The 16,755-nt window shown below is 40.6% G+C and overlaps 1 protein-coding gene across 1 annotated transcript; it reads right to left on the minus strand.

Moving 5' to 3' along the window:
• Positions 1 to 6,761: 6,761 nt before the first annotated feature.
• Positions 6,762 to 9,206, minus strand: sem1 (SEM1 26S proteasome subunit). Its single transcript, XM_079232125.1, has 3 exons — positions 9,053 to 9,206; positions 8,462 to 8,555; positions 6,762 to 6,946 (listed from the first exon to the last, which is right to left on the minus strand). Exons 1-3 carry the CDS (start codon positions 9,126 to 9,128, stop codon positions 6,904 to 6,906), a joined length of 213 nt encoding a protein of 70 aa, XP_079088251.1. The 5' UTR covers positions 9,129 to 9,206; the 3' UTR covers positions 6,762 to 6,903.
• Positions 9,207 to 16,755: the final 7,549 nt, after the last annotated feature.

A 16,755-nucleotide genomic window follows, 5' to 3' on the forward strand; every position in this document is an offset into this window, starting at 1 on the left:
TGATAATAAAATCAAGTGTGCTTTACTGCTCTGGTGGAAAAAATATTTTTGATCTCCCCTCACTGTCCAATGCTTTTAAGTGCAGCAGGACAGGTAGGTGGCTTTTACGGTGTGTTAAATATTGGAGGGGGTAAAAAAGAAGAAAAAAAAACACCCTAATTGCCAGGTATCGTGGGTGTACGGGAAGGAAGCACAGTAGGGGGGTGTTGTTGCCACAGACGTCACAGTTAAAAACACGCTGCCATCCTGGCAGGGCCGTTCGGCTTGGTTGCACATTGTGGTTTTAACGATGGCGTGAGGATGACTCACATGCAACACTGATTCACTTTACACCAGTCCCTTAATCACAGCATTTATCCCCCCTATGTGTTGATAAAAGTAGAAGACTCCACAAGACTTGTGTTAAGTAGATGCAAAACATTTACTTAGTGAGCATTTCTACACATGTGTTATTTCCAGCGTAGGCTGGTTGTGGGCTACTATCAGCCTGGTGTGTGACTATGGGATTACTCTTAGATGAATAAAGCAGTATCAGTCTTGTTAGGATATCACCATGGTCCCTATAGTGTCGTGTTCACAACATAACTCATGTTACATAACATGTATGGTCGTAGAGAGCAGTAACTACAACAGTGAAGTTGAGAAATAAATGTTAAAAGTTTAAGGGCTCTTAAAAAAACACTACTTTTTAATAAATGAAGCAGATCTTATAACATTTAGATATTGACTTGATGTTTGGAAAATCTAAATGGAAAACACAGCTCTTCTTCACCTTTCTTGTTCATTTGAAAAAGAGTGTCATAGCCATCTCAAATCACCAGAGGCTGCTTTTAGTGGCACTAGTTTATCTGGTGTTACTTTTTTTGTTTGACTATGATAAGATTTCACACATACTAAGAATTTGGGGCATCAACAAAAAAAAACAATTGCAGGAAAAAAGCTGGTAAGCAGATATGTAGCTAAGGCTATTTAGCTATCAGAAGGGCAGTTTGGGTTTTCAACTTAGTTTTGTGGTTCTTACAATCTATACTTTTGTTTTTTAAATTACACATTTCTATGGCATAATGTTTATTAGGTCACATTCTGGATCTTACACAATTGATCAAATATGTTGTTGTGGGTTTGTTGGGCAGTACAGAGTCCTATAAACATTCTGTGTGTTTTTCGCCTTTTACCTGTCAAAGACCTGCGAGACGGATCGTGTCATAAACTGCTCGGCTGAAACAGGGTACTCACAATCCGTCTTGACATCAAACCAAAGCCTTGTGTTTTCATAGTGACTCAACCACCACGGATAGCGTTAAACTGAAACATACCCATCTGTTTCAATCTCTACGCCAACATGTCAGATTGGGTTAAAATCCGGACAGGTTTAAGTGACGGTGAGGCCGTGGCGTGATTCTCAAATCTCCAGTGTCATGTCCACATGCTCAAATGGCTTTATTCTCATTTTCAGCTGAGCTGTGATGACTGTCAGAGAAACTCAAAGCAAACCATGAAATATAACCCTGAACAAGTTTCAATGTTCAAGGTTCTCACTGTTATTACACAACACTCAACAAGATGCGGTTGAAGTCCCATTATGCTACAAAACAAAAACACAACAGAAAAATTATGTTTTATGTTGTAGTGTTGAGGATGAGTTGATGAGTCTCAGCCTGAGTAAAAAAGCGTCTCTCTAATCTGGTGGTACCGGCAGTGAATACTGTGTCTCTAAAAACGTGTACCTCTTGCCAGACGGCAGCAGGGTGAACAAGCTGTGGCTGCGGTGGGTGTTGTTTTTTAATATCCTTTGGGGTCTGGCAGGCACCTCTTGTCACCAATACTTCTGATGCTCTGTAGAGGTTATTTTTCCTGGGCCGTGCACATTCAAGCCAGTTTGTAATGTTTCCACTCACGATGCTTCTATTGCTCTTTAGTTAAGAAGAACTTGGCATCAGGATGGAGATATCTCATGACGATGTCAGGTTAATACATTAGATATATCTTGTTTCCAGTCTTTATGCTAAGCTAACCATACCGTCTGCTGGCTGCAGCTTCATATTGAAGGGAACAATGTGAAAGTGATTTTATTTCTTTTTATGCAACTCTCCACAAAACTTGAAGACTTTTTTCAATTGTAGTCCTAAAGACAGCAAGGAGTTCCTATAGCAACACCAATGACACTTGGTACTACATGTTATATCCACGGCTTAAGAAAGGCATGTTCTCTGGATTTTAATGCATCTATTTTAGGAGAATATCCATGAAAAAAGACACCACATGGTATTCTTGGTGTGGTATCAGACAGTACATATTCTGGGTTTCTTCTGATCCCATAGAAAGGGGGAGAACCATTCAAGACAACACAGGATCATTTTGATGAGAATGAATGGAGCAGAAAAAGTAGCCTGTGGTCAATCCATACTGGTTAATTGAGGCAGTTAGGATAGAAGCGACTTAAAAGCCCCAGACCCCTTGACACTGATGGCTTTCCTATAAGGGACCCTCAGTAGGGCCCTCAGGTCTTTTGATAGGGTATTCGCCATCGTCCTTTGGGGCTGTTTCACCCCCGACAATAAACAGGCAGTTCTTTGTCAATGGGAGTAGGGGGTCTGAAGGGTTGCTCCTCGTTATTATTTTCTAAAGTAATTATACCTTATTATCTGTGTTTACGTTAGCGGGGGTGCGAGCGTGCAGGTGTGGGCCATTCGGCAGTGGGTTGGCAGTCTCACTGGTGAACGCACCCCGAGTGTCTTTTTTTTCCTCTCTCCCCTCCATCTTTACTTGGACGTTTTGGGGGGCTGGGGGTGGGTGGTTTAGGCTAGTATTGTAGCCCCGCCGCTAATTTCAGCCCAACAAAAGGAACGTGCAATTAGGGCTATTATAGTAGCAGCTGCATGCTTCCTAGCTGTGCAGAGACAGCTTCGTCTTCTCCCTGGCTCAGTGGTGAAGGGATTGGAGAGGGAAGAAGTGGAGAGAGCAGGGCCTGCAGCAGTGGGGAGAGAGTTCGAATGGTCACAGTAGCTTCCAGTGTCTGCAGGAAAGAGAGGAAAATATAGCCTGGGAGGCTGGTGCATTTCCTCGGTGTAGACACAGCAGGGACTCTCGCCCACAGGCTTGTGGGCCCTGAGAACAATGGATCTGCCATCTCCCAACATGAAGTGTTATGAAATGGTCTTCGCCACAGTTCCATTGGCTGCTCTCTCGCATGGAGTCATGTGGTCTCAGAACTGCGTGGGCCGAGGGAAAAAGATTTGCAAATAAGAAAATGCTTTTTGAAGAATCTAGTCTTTCATAAAGGCAAGAATCAGTTTACAGAGTTTTCAGCAGCAGTAGTTACCATATAGACTGATACAGAATGTAATTTGTGGGAGTGTTTTATATGGTAGCGATTTCTGTATGAAGACAGAACGTTGCCTTCAGTAACACAAAGATAGCCATTTTTTAAAAAGTGATCCATTGTATAAAAGATTTAAAATTAAACCTTATAGGGTCAACGTATTCATCCAGCAGATTGTTATTCTGTAAGTCAGTCAATATCAGCCGAGCCTTCTCGTACATGTCATGGGGAATCATGTGGGTCACGAAGGAACAACAAAAATGCTTGCACAAATTAAAGTCACGATTAAATGGGATCAAATAAGAACTAATGCATAGACACTGAAAAGCCTGGCAGTCTGTGCAAGGTTGAATATTGAGGGCCCATCGAGGCCCTCATGGCGCCTAACACAAGGGACCAATCTCATGCTCTCAGCACAAACAAAATGGTCACAGGTCCTCCTCTGTTGCTCTCACTTACCGATTTTCTCACTTCACCGACTTCCCAACCCTTAGAATAATCATCTGGCCCAGGGCCCTTAGTTTCAAGGGCATAACCAGATATGAGTATCACCATGTATGAGTCACAGCTCTTTGAGTTCACTTGATGAACATGTGACCTTGTTTTATTTTCTTCAACATACTTTATACTTTATTTTCTTTATTGATATGTTCATCAGTAGCAGCTGGAGCATTGCTTTTCAATCACAATATGGGCCCAGGAGAGCTGTTGGGTTGTGATATGCGGCTGATTGGGATAATAACAGTAGTAAACAGGGATTTTGCATATTCCCAGAAGAGAATGAGAGACTGTCAGATGCTTGTCAGTGTGCTTTCAGTGGCCAACATTTAAACGCTTGACCTGAGCTAACGGATTTTCCGGAACCTTTTCCAGCCTTTAATGCCAAAATATGAGTATAACACTTTGAAGTGCCGAATGACTAGTTCCCAATACAAACGGATGATTAACAGCATGTCTAGTTGATAATTCAGCACTGTAAGAGGAAACTAGGCAGTAAATCAAGTTCCTCTTGGTGTGTTGTCTAAATCTGTCATGTTTCAAAATACAGATGCTCAAGTTTTGGAAAATCCTTGGCACAAGGAGATTGTTTTGGAAACAAGTTTAAAGTCTCCCATTGTATGGCATTTTTTTAAACTTGTTTTTAAGGACTTGACTATAGACAGATCATTGGGGTTGAATGGGTTTTTTCTAGCATAGTATGAACATGAATGTTCTGTGCCTCTGGCACGGATGCTTTTTAGTGTCTAACAATGCAGCATACTCTTGTCTTTAGTCCATTCTATTTAAACATAGTTATCCCTCATTTTATTTGTTTTGTGTGTTGAATGTGTGAGCCTCTGAGTTGCATATACTCGCCAATGTTGAAGAGTCTACTGAATGATGATACTACGTCTATTTACATTCTCGCTCTATTCATTGTTTACGCATTGTAAAGCGTCAATAATATTGTATAACTGTCTATATTTAATCTTATTTCTGTTTTTAGGTTTGTTTTGTTACATCAGATGAAAAATAGCCTCTTGGCTAACTCTGGCGCATTTACAGAAATATTTGTGTTATCAAATAAACCATTATTAATGTGTGGTCAGTACAATCGTGTCATACACTGCCTGACATTAAAAAATTTTAAAAAAAAGCATTAATCAAAGTAACTAGTAGCTACATAAATTTGATATAGTGAATTCAAAACTACATTTTCATCACAGACAAGTTCAAACACTATACATAAATACACTGCTTGAGTTCCTACACTTAGGTTGCTTTCTCCTTCTAGAGGCAGAGGATGAATGTTTAAGGATAAAAGCTGCTCCTGCAGCCTTGGTCTTACTGGCATCTATTTCACCTCATTAGGACCCTGGGACTGAGAGTCGACAAAACACTGAGAGAAATCATTTTGCCGGGGGAGTGTGGCGGGGATAAATTGGCCTCTGGTTCAGTACGAGAGTCCCTGCTGTGCCAAGCGGAAGAGAAGGGCCTGGCTGGCAGTAGGGGCAGGCCCAGGCAAGGCAAGCTGGGAGGCCCCATGCTGAGACCCCCTCCCCGCCTCTGACAAACACGGCAGTGGATAATCTCTCCTTCAGGGACTCGGCCCAGCGCTTCGGGGCTGAGAGGGAAGGAGGCTGTTATACAGCACAGTGCAGAGGAACTGCCTCTGTATGTGTGCAGCATGCACCACAAACACACACACACACACACACACACTTGTTTGTATTGTGTGTATTCCACTGCGCGCAGCTTATGTACATCTTCATTTCCCTGTGTACTTTTTTGCTCTTCCTCTATCATGCAGGCATCACTTCGACAATTTTAATAAACAGAGCCTTACATAAAAGTATGGTTGCTTCAAAAGGATCACGAATATCTTGGTTAAATTATGTTGAGCGCACTTGAACTTGAATAATATCATGCAAAATTCATGGAGACCAAAATAAATGCACAATGCGTCTCAGGGCAATAACAAGCCTTCCATTACAGGTAGATTGTGTTGACTTGGCAGGTGTGCTTCTGTGAAGATCAACAGCTCTTATGCTGCGTTCACACCGAAAGCATTGCGAATTTTCGCCTGAGTTTACTCGCTCGACTTTATGTGGTAAATTCGCTTCGTTGGCTTTTTCACGGTGGAAAGGGGGGGCATGGCTTTTCCGTGGCTTTTCTCCGTGAAAACAGTTACCATTTCCACCATTAAAATAACCACTGGTTCTGCTTTATACTTATTGTGGAAGTCCCACAAACCCCATCGTGTCTGGGTTCATAATATTATCCGTGGGCACACACAGCTCCGACCTGTGTCTGAATGAGTGCCGCTTCCAGCGCTACTTCAGGCGGACCAGCAGCCAGTTGAATGCAGCAACGGCAGGACGGCGGCGGTGATGGGCGGAGCTCCTCAACACTGATTGGCTTTCGCAACTCAGCGGCAGGCGAATTTTTCGCAACCATTCGCGTCTGTGCATTAACTTTACATGTAATCTACTCTCACAAATAAGTCGCAACTCTTTTGGTGTGAACGCAGCATTACAAAGACTGGAATTTGTAGATATTTTAGCCAAACCGTGTGTCATCTTCCATAGAAAAATAAATAACTACAAGGATGGATTTAGTTTAGTCCGAGGACTAGACGAAATGGAAGCACGGGCTCTAGATTTCTGGTAATGACCAGTTCAGCATCAGTTAAATATAGCCATTGGCTATGCAAAAAGAATTGGAGGTATGAAGGCAAATATGATGTTTTAATTTACCAATATAACTTATTCAATTTCAGCAATGTTCCGATGATTACAAAAGAAATGCAATCCATTATTTTCAATTTCGACCAGTCTGTAGATTAAATATTGTGTGAAATAAACTCAAATCGAATACATAAACAATAGCAAAAGTACATCTATAAACATTTATAAATGTCATCTAAATCGTAAAGTCAATAAGTAAAAACACTCAAAGAAACAGTTTTCTCAAAACAATTTACTTCCATCAATATTTCTTAGAAAAAAAAGAAACAAAAGAAATCACATCCTGAAATCACATGCGGTGGCGTGGTCACCCAATAATATTCAAATATAAATGTCCATATCCAATGTCATCGACTAAGACGTCTCCATCTTGTAACCATGTTTTTCCAGCTCAGCTCTGCAGGGAGGAAAAGGAAAATTGAAAGATCAAGTCAGTGGAGATGATTACAGGTGGGTGGTAGAGGCATAAGTACCCTCTGCTATTGATTGCGAGAACCATTAAGAGATGGGAGGGAGAAACACATAAATATTGCATAATGTGTGCAGCTATGGATTTGATGATTACACATATATAAAAATGTGTGTGGCAGCTGTGCCCTTTAACAATAATGACATCTTTAAGAAACAACTTAATAGCATGGCAATCATAATTGGTCTAAATAAAACAATAGCATATTACGGTCTAAAGTGTACTCAAACAAAAACAGACCAGCCACTTATTTATCATCAGTTATTGATTATTTTATTCAATGAGTGTGAATGCAAGTATGACGGATCTTATGATAACTTTGAGGTGTAATGCAAGGTGCTATTGGCAATTTCAGATACAAGTGAAACATGCAATAGCCAACTGCAATTAACAACAACCTAAGCCATTAAAGAGAAGCTGCAGGACAGATACAAAGCAAGAAACCAAGAATGCAAGTGCACTGTTGGCGTCCTGCAGTTTCCCTTATTGCAAGATGTATTAATATTGACCAAATAGCCATCTAAAATAAGTAGCTTCATGAACAGCATTTTTGGTGCTGCAAGTTCTTGACCAACAATTCAAGCTGTCCTTCAACTTCAAAAAGACCATTTATTCCTTTGGAGTGTATCGCAAGAACTTAAAAGGAAATTATATATTTGTTAAAAACTATGTCTCTTTACTATCATTTTTTTGGAAAAACAATCTATGGCACAATGATATGTTGACTGCTGAACAAATTATAATTTCAAGACAGCACTTAGATATTGCTATTTTAGTACGTCTATTTTAGTAATGTCCCAAATTCTTAACTCAATTTCGAAACACAGGCCTGAGTTTAAGCAGTCCCAGAAATCACTTGTAACTGGTTGTGTGACAATATCTGCTTCTGTTTAAAACAAATTTAATCAGAGCATTTGTTTCCATTTGCGCTGCAAGGTGTGTGTGTGTGCATATTTTGGTTCATTTCTTAACATATTAAAGCAAGACATGAAAGCAATAATGTCCCGTTTTACAGACGTACTTCACAGTACTTATTAGTCAATAAGAAAATAATATTTAACACATGACACCAAAGTAGCTCATTAGTGATACTTGGAAATCTTTCAAGGACCAGTATCTCGTCATTCCTTCGCTGTAAGTTATTGGAGGAAAGGTCTGCCAGTCACTAGTGTTTCACATCTTGTTCAGATGAAGTTAGTTTACATCAAATAACTAAAAGAGCTTCGTATCTCATGTCCTGCATTTAAAGTAAGATAATGTGGCCTCTATGGCATCAATGGTAAGAAATAAGTCCACACCAAGAATGACAATAACTTGGTCTCATCCTACTTAAAGCGATACTTGTTTAGACCTTTGATTGTTTGGCCTGCTGTACCAGATACACTGACCGACTACGAGGGGCTGCAGCTCAACGTTGTGTATGTGACCGAGTGTTAAGATCACCTCAGCTGATTTGAAAAATCATCCTCTACGTTGTCGTCGTCCCAGTTGTCTTCCCAAACATGAGCGTCTTCGTCTTCCTCCAGCCCCGTCCAGTCTATGAGTTACACAACGGGAGAAAACACAATATGTGTTATTGATTGTGAACGTCCACTCAACCCCGAACTGCTCCCCGGGCGCCTCTCAGGGGTGCCCACTGCCCCCTATCCAGGGATGGGTCAAATGCAGAGAAGAATTTCCCCAAGGGGATTAATAAAGGATACTTTCTTTTCTTTGCTTTTCACTGAGATACAGCTTCAGGCTAACACTGTAGTTAGCTTGTCGGCTCGCACTAACGCGAGATAAAGTATACACGTTACAGAATAATATGCTGTTTACACTGTGAAATAATGAAATCACACGACATCAGAAGACAACGAGCCGCACAAGTCGACGTCTGTGGAGAGTTACCAGCACACTAGCTACCTGCTAGCTTATGCTAACTAGCACGACTAGGTTAGCTGAGTCACTGTCGCAGGGCCCAAAGCCGACAACACAGAGACCCGAGTGTAAACAAGCGCAGTGTGACTTTATCACACTATCTGTGGTATTTACCCTCGGCTGGGAACTCTTCAAACTCATCGTCCTCCTCCAGTAAGCCCAGGTCCACGGTCTGTTTCTTGTCGGACATGTTAGCTGTGATGGCGCTGTGTTGCTGTTTGATAACGAATGGCTTCGTATCGCAAGACTTGTGGGACGATGAAGGATGTTCGAGCGGCTACAGACTGCGTTAACTGCGCAGAAAAGCGCAGCATTCAGCGACGCACTTGTTTCCGTATATGTAGCACGTTTGATTAAAAGTAAACTCAATGTGCTTCGAATTAATATGCATGTGCACTCACTCAGAGAGTATTAAAAAAACACAACGTTCATCGCCAATACATCATTTACACTGAAAGACACACACATGTAATAGTATTTTTAATAGTATTTTAGTAGTAGTAGGGATATTATTTTATTTTCATTATTATTATTAAATACAGTAACCATGAGCTTGATAAAATGGTGGAGGGCATTATAGTGTATAAACTAGTGTTTTTCAAGCCAGCGGGTCACAAGGGGATCTTCAGTAAATTGCAGGGAAGATATAAAAAAAAAAAGAACTATCATCAACAAAAAAAAATCGTTTTGGATTTTTAGAACGACATGTGACTCTAATCGTTTTTCAAGAGTAAAGTATTTCTGGATGACTGGTGACATCAGTTAGGCTACTTTAACTGATGTAACCAGTTTACTGGCTTTGTCATACTGTAGATGTGGCAATCAAATATTTGATGAAAATATGTAAGACAAAGCATGGGCTACATGGGTCTATGTGGTTGGGATGTCATGATAATTTAAATACCCCTTAGTTTCCCCTGGCCTGTACATCTTTTGTGTATTTTGATGACTGTTGTACCTCATTGATGAAGACATTTTAAAAAACATGGAGACCTTCATCGGCATCGTACATTGCAGATAAAAGGCTACTGTAAAGCATCTGTTTGCTTGTTTCCTTGTCTTCAGGCATGGGTGGATTTCAATTCAAACAGTTGTTTGACATTGAAAGGGTGGAGCAAAGCTTAGACAATCTTGTTTGGGGAAACAGAAAACTATTTCTCTCTGCCCCTCTGAAGCCTCCCTGTAGGCTATGTTTCCCTCTCTCTCACACACTCCTTCTCTCCCACACCACCACAAAAGCCCTGTGCAGTCCTCAAAACATATGCAACACAAGTCAGTAAAATTTCAGCAAAGATTTTACATTTAGGAACAAATGCACATTGTAACCCATGTGGGCTGCTCAAATAATGAAGCGGCAGCCACAGCTTAGGATGTATTTTAGATAAATGAGAGCGCACATTTCCCACAAAACCACTTGCACCACAATGAAAATTGCTCTGCAGCTGTCATATGTTGACAGATGGAGCAAACCTCAACTTAGGCTCTACGTACTTATTCTATTTTCAAATTATTTTGTAATCATCCTAAGCCTTTACACATGACAATGCCACAACATTTAGAGGAAAGAGGAACAAGACATAGAGAGAAAGTGCAGGAAGTAAATGCCATTGTGTTTAAATAGTTTCATTGTTGTTAGACATAGAAATGCATGCTTAGGAATAACAGAGCATAAAACAAAAGATCACGTCTACAGTTAATTTATTAACATTTCTAAGTACTTTTTCTTTTGAAGTAATGAATGAAGAAAACAATTGCATTAATAATGCTATTTTTCAGGCTGTAACTAATGTTTTTTTCACTGATTATTGATTAATCTGCAGATAACTTTCTCAATGGATTGAACAATTGTTTGTCCAAATGTCCAACACCATTGAAAAATACCTATCTTTTAATGTCTTTTGTTGTCCTACCAACAGTCCAAAAGCCTATATATAGTCAGTTTACTGTCACGTGAGACAAATACATCCTTACAACTGAGGCTGAAGCTGGAATAAAAAAAAAAAACATTTTTTGCTTGAAAAAATATTAATACTTTGTACTCAATAAATAGAGTACCAATTACATGATAGATGCTGTCAGAGCCTGACAAACAACATTGCTGAAAACAGAATAAGTTTGTGTCAACCGTTTTAAAGAGACTATAATGGGTGCAATCAAATATAATAAGGCTATAAACTATTAAGTGACAACCAAAGAGGCAATTCCATTTACATCTTCAGTTAGAGATTTTGATTTATGAATGACAGCCTGTCTTGCTTTGAGCTGCCCTCTCTAGCTGACTCTGGTGTCCGCGTCACTCAGTCTCAGGTGCAGGTGAAGCCCTGGGAAGTGGCTGCAACGTCCGTCCAGCATACCTGAGACTGCAGTTACACAGAGTCTGGCGCCTGGAGTCTCTCTGCTCAGGAAAAATAGGGGGGGGCAGGGGGCATAGAAGGGAGATACAACATGGCCACCGCAGACAGACTCCACCGCAACTTGTATCTGAGTAGCAGCATCACATTTCTGTCCTTTCACAAAGCCCTCTGGGAAAGGACAGGTCGACAGCCGCTATAAGTACACTGAAAGAGACAGACAGGGCAGACAGAGGAAGACTCCAACTGAAGCCTGCCCGACCAGTCTGACCCCCCTCCATCACCCCCGCCACGATCACAAGCCCCTCTCAAGATATGGCCTTGAGGCAGTGCACAGTGAGAGGTGGATGTTAGTAAATGGGTGGACTTTTAAGAGAGAAAAGAGAAGTCTGTGTCACCACATAATCCAGGTCCCTTCTCAGAGATAACAGATAATACCTCTTTTTCCACATGTCAGAGAAAGTGACAGCACATAGGAAGACACACGGCTGTCTCGCCGTATACTTGCTGTACCTATGGACGCTTTGTCTGGACACCCCCTCGCAACAATTACACTTTGCATTATCATTTTCTCTGTCTCGAAATGGAGGCTTCCTAAGGTGGCATTCAAAAACTGAACGTGAGCATGGCTTACAAAGTCCTGTTGTGTTTGAGCTTTATTTACCTGTGAAACCTGTGAAGTATTAAAACAAGAAACTAATGGGATACTTGAGCATAAAGAAATGCCCTAAAACATACAAGAAAGTGATCATCGTGGATTAGGGGGATTTAACCAGCCAATTAATGAGGCAAATCCAAGAAAAAACATGTAAGCTTTGCTTCTAGGAAATCTGCAGAGAGAGTGATATGCATTCAGGATATGTCTGTCAAGATCCTGTATTAAATTTAATCCCAGCCAGTCAGTAAGTCTACTCCATTGTTTGTTGTGTGGAAACCCAGTCTCTCTTTTCATATAAATACTTACATTGAGTATAGAACAGTGGATGTTGATAATTTCAAACTTGGTATACAATACAATCAATTAAATTGTCATAGGTGTCAAATGAAAATAAGAACAAAGTATCTATTTTATGTTGTTTTGATCTACAGAGCCATTTTTCTGGGGGTCTCATTCACTGACATGTCTGTCATGACGAATTTAAGTTTCATATTTTCCCCCCTGTCCGTCTTGAAAAGCTCTGTCATCTTGGGCTTGAGGTACAGTTTGCCAAGAGTCTAATGGCCCTTTATGACAGTACAATCTGATGCCTGTCCCGGCTAGCCTCCAGGTAATCCTGTCCACCTCGGCGGCTTAGTCCTGCTCAGGCTTAAGTTGCATATTTTGTTTTTATCAGGACACTGCTGATAAATGCTATCAGCGAGGGAGAAATGAAATATGGGGGGTCCAGCTCCATTCTGCCTGAGCTCCTAGTTGAAATCTAGAGTTGAGGAACAATGACACCTCTATTAGTGGAGCTAGACTGTCGATAGGGTTGGAATAGACACCATATGACTCCCAATATTCACAATAGTCATTTGCGGATATATTTAATATATCTTAATATACTTTTAATATTTGTTACCAACTCTGAGGTGGTACAAATTCCACTCAAACCATTTTAGATTAGAAATGTATTTGCATAAATGCATGATAATTCTGCCGCTTAACACATTCAATCACAATTAGAACAACTTTTAGACCTCCAAAATATAATTTAATAAAATCATAAAATTACATGCTAATTTATTTCCAGTAATGTGCGCTAATAGTGCACTAACTCTGTGCCCATGGTCCAATGCCATGGACCTATACTGTACGTGAAAACCACTCACACACTCTTACCATAGGTGATAACCCCCTCTGTGAAAAGCACCCTTATTGGAAGTACCCATTATCTGCAAAGTCTATCTTCATGCTGACACCAAGTCATTAGCTTAAGCTGTCCTCTGTGTAAAATCATTGTTAATTTATTTGGCTATGGTGCATGGTAAATTGACACATACTTTTATTGACTGCTACAAATAAATTACAAGTAAATTAAATAGTGGAATGCTCAGATATAAAATATTACACCATTCATGCAGGTGTATTCACATGACTGAGCTCTGTGATGTTTTAGAATTCCACATGAAAAATAAAATAATTGAATGGCAAGATGGTTATAATTTTCTTTATTTAAAGGTAAAATGATTAATGTTCCTCGACTTCATACTTTGAGCGTTTGCTAACTTGGGCCTGAAGTGCATCTATTGTGCTGTGACGTGTCCCAGGATCAGCACCACAAAAGGGCTTTGTGAAAGATGACACATGTCACATGTCCATTGAGAAATGCTGGCGACCTGAATTTCTAACCCTTTTGCTTTAAGAAGTGTGTAGCTTTCTCCCAATGTGCCTCATCCAGACTTTATCATCGTTCAATGTTGTGTGCTTGATATTTTAAGAGGATCATTACATATTTTGTTTGCTGTCTCCATATCTATCATCACCTCTTTTCTCCATTTTCCTTCCTTTTCCTCTCCCCAGTCATTTTCTATTTCTCTATCTAGCACACACAGAAACAGACACACCTACCTCTCCTTCTAGTTATAGTCATGGTATATAAAAGTGTGCATGACCCACACAGCAGGAGTCAGGAGAGGGTGGGTGTGACACCTGTCAGGGCCTCATCTGTCACCTGTGTGCAGAGATGGAAATGAGCAGGAGTGACACAACATGCCAGAGGTGACGTTGACGGCTTACCTCTCTCCGTCGGCTTCTCAATCAGTTGCACGGCTCACAGCTCGTGTGCTGGTTGGGTAACAATAATTATCGACTCCAAAGCTTTCAGATGAACCGTATTTGTGATGCAGTGATGTCACACTCATTTTGACATTTGAGTTGTGATGCTGTGGATCTGGCGGGAGCAACGTGCACGATCAGTGTCCGTCTGCCCATGTTTGAACATTTTAAACGACAAATAAGTTGATATTTATTCTCCCACATATCCGTCACACATATGATCTTCTCAATGCTTAATGTCATGACTGTTACTTTTCAGAGAGGAAATAACCAACTCTTTCTCTTACAAATGAAAAGCTGTATTCATAAGCAAAATGCACCACTGCCTTACTTGAGCCGGTATGCCCAGTATCTTTTGGTGGCTAACGTTAGCAGACTTTAGATGTTGCTAGTTTGCAGACTTTGTTACAATAATAACAAATAACAATAATCCAATATTGTTATTTGTAGCCTGGGTCTTGAGTTTATGTTGATAGGTGATACCCAAAGCCCATCGATCAACTGTAATCCAACTATTTTCATCTTTGATTTGCTATAATCTCTAACTGACTAACCAACCACAATTTGGTTGTACGGAATTCCGTGTGCCTAATCCCCAACATGTGGCCATCCCTAGCCCCGGAAAAGTCTGTGATTGGTCTGATTGATAAATGAAGCCCTCCTTATGCTTTTGGGCGTCCGTTCGAAGGGGGCCTCTGCGGGTCTGGACTATGTCCAGGAAACCTGGGACAGCCACTTATTAAGTAGTTAGACCCTCAAGACGAGGGCTACAGACAGGGACCACTGGTGGTCACCTAGGCTTGGATTTAGCTTCGGCATCACACAGCCATCAGTCAGATCTGGAGGTAGACTGTGGTTTCATGTCGTGAATGGGACACAATCCACTTTTCTGTACAAAGGTTAAAGGTTGTGTGTTTGTTTAGCCTGGTCAGGTAAAAATATATAATTATTACCACTTTATGAAAAAGAACCAGGAAACAATCCTGTGTGTTTTGAATTTGCATGTTTATAGTCCACAAGAGTCTTACATTTTAGTTAAGCATTCTCATTCCTTGTTAACTTTACCCCCATGGTATCAATTTAAATTCCCTTCACAGGTATTGCTATTTGTATTGGGGGAAGTTAATGATAAAACAGAGAGGAAGGTATGCAAGAGTAGCCATTGAACTCCCCCTCCCCCCCTTTGTTAAAGTCATTACTGTTTCTTAATTGTTTCTTCTCCTTCGATGACTTTTGAAACAAAGATGCACAGTGTGTCTGTTCATCGTCAATTTCACAAGTTTCAGGGGGGAAAAGAGAAATAAACATCTTAAATTAAACAGAGAGGAAAGGCTATATATACTCCACAGATGTATAATCATTTAAAAGTTTGCTTATTTTAGTTCTCATTCACAGAAAAATTAGAGTAAGAAATTGTTTGAGACGTGTATGATATATCATTTAAGTAATATTGTCTGCAAGAAGCATTAATGAGACAAAATCAATCTACGCACCACAACAAAAGCACCACAGTTCCCACATACTTTTGCCAGTCTGCATTTTCAAATTGCGGTAACAGCCAGTGGTAACAGTAAATGTCAGTTTAGCACAGAAGTCCAGGCAGGCATGAAACCAAAAATGTTTTCTTGAGAATATGGCTCAACCAATGACGCTCAGGATGGGAGCAGAGCACCCTGGGTACAGCCCAGATGAAACACTAGGAGGTGAAAGGGAAAGTGGTGATTTGTCATTAAGACTTTTCAAAGAAAGTCCAATGCCTAGGGTCCAATTTATGCTTGTTATAATTTCACTCTAATCACTCCCCATACCCCTCAACACATTCTTCTTCCAAGGATCAAAAGAACACCACACAAGTTGCAACTGGGAGTATATGATTACATGCAAAAAAAAATCACAATTGTCACAATGCCAGGAATGTTTTTACAATGTTAATACACATTTTCTACTTTGATTCTTTAGCATGAATTGTTGTAGTCTCTGTTTAATGTAATGGCTCTGCATCTTTTCAGCAGGATTTGCATCAATGTTTGTCATGCAATTTATTTGGCAACTGCCTCACACTGTATGTAATCTACTTTGGCTTTGGATCCGAGCTGTTTCTGGGCTCATTAATACGGAGAGAAGGTGAGGAAAGCCTTTTTCAGTATGACTGCCAGGTAAAGTTTCTCTTGGCCTGCGATGCGTTTGTAAAACATGCTCTCATAAAACTGAAATCAAACGCTCCAATTCTTGAATGGGATGTTGGAAAATTATTTACAGGCAAATAAAGTTGCGATGTATGGTTCTGTTTAGCAGAAATAATTTTCACTGTCGCCGGTAATTTTCTGCAAACTCTTGTTAATCCTTTGCACACTCTTGAAAGTTGATCATCTAAATTTAACACAGCTCTCTGCAGATGGCAACAATAGCGTGTATGTGTGTAGTAGGAGATACATTACCATTATATTTCAAGAATTCAGAGGAGGTATGCTGCAGGACACCTCTCTGCCTGCACACACAGACACAGATGTGCATCATCACTAGTTGATTGTTGGTGACCTCGGCTGATTGAGCTGGTAAAGGGCAGTTACTTGTGCAGCTGGGGCCGTCTCTCTGGCTGGTCAGGGCAGTGGGGTGCTGAGAGGAGAAATGGTAGCGTGACTGCGAGGCACCGCCGACCAGCCATATCATGACCCCAGCAGACACACTCCCAAGTCTGCGCACTGTGC

This window comes from Taurulus bubalis, assembly GCF_910589615.1.
Source record: "Taurulus bubalis genome assembly, chromosome: 16".
Lineage (NCBI taxonomy): Eukaryota > Metazoa > Chordata > Actinopteri > Perciformes > Cottidae > Taurulus > Taurulus bubalis.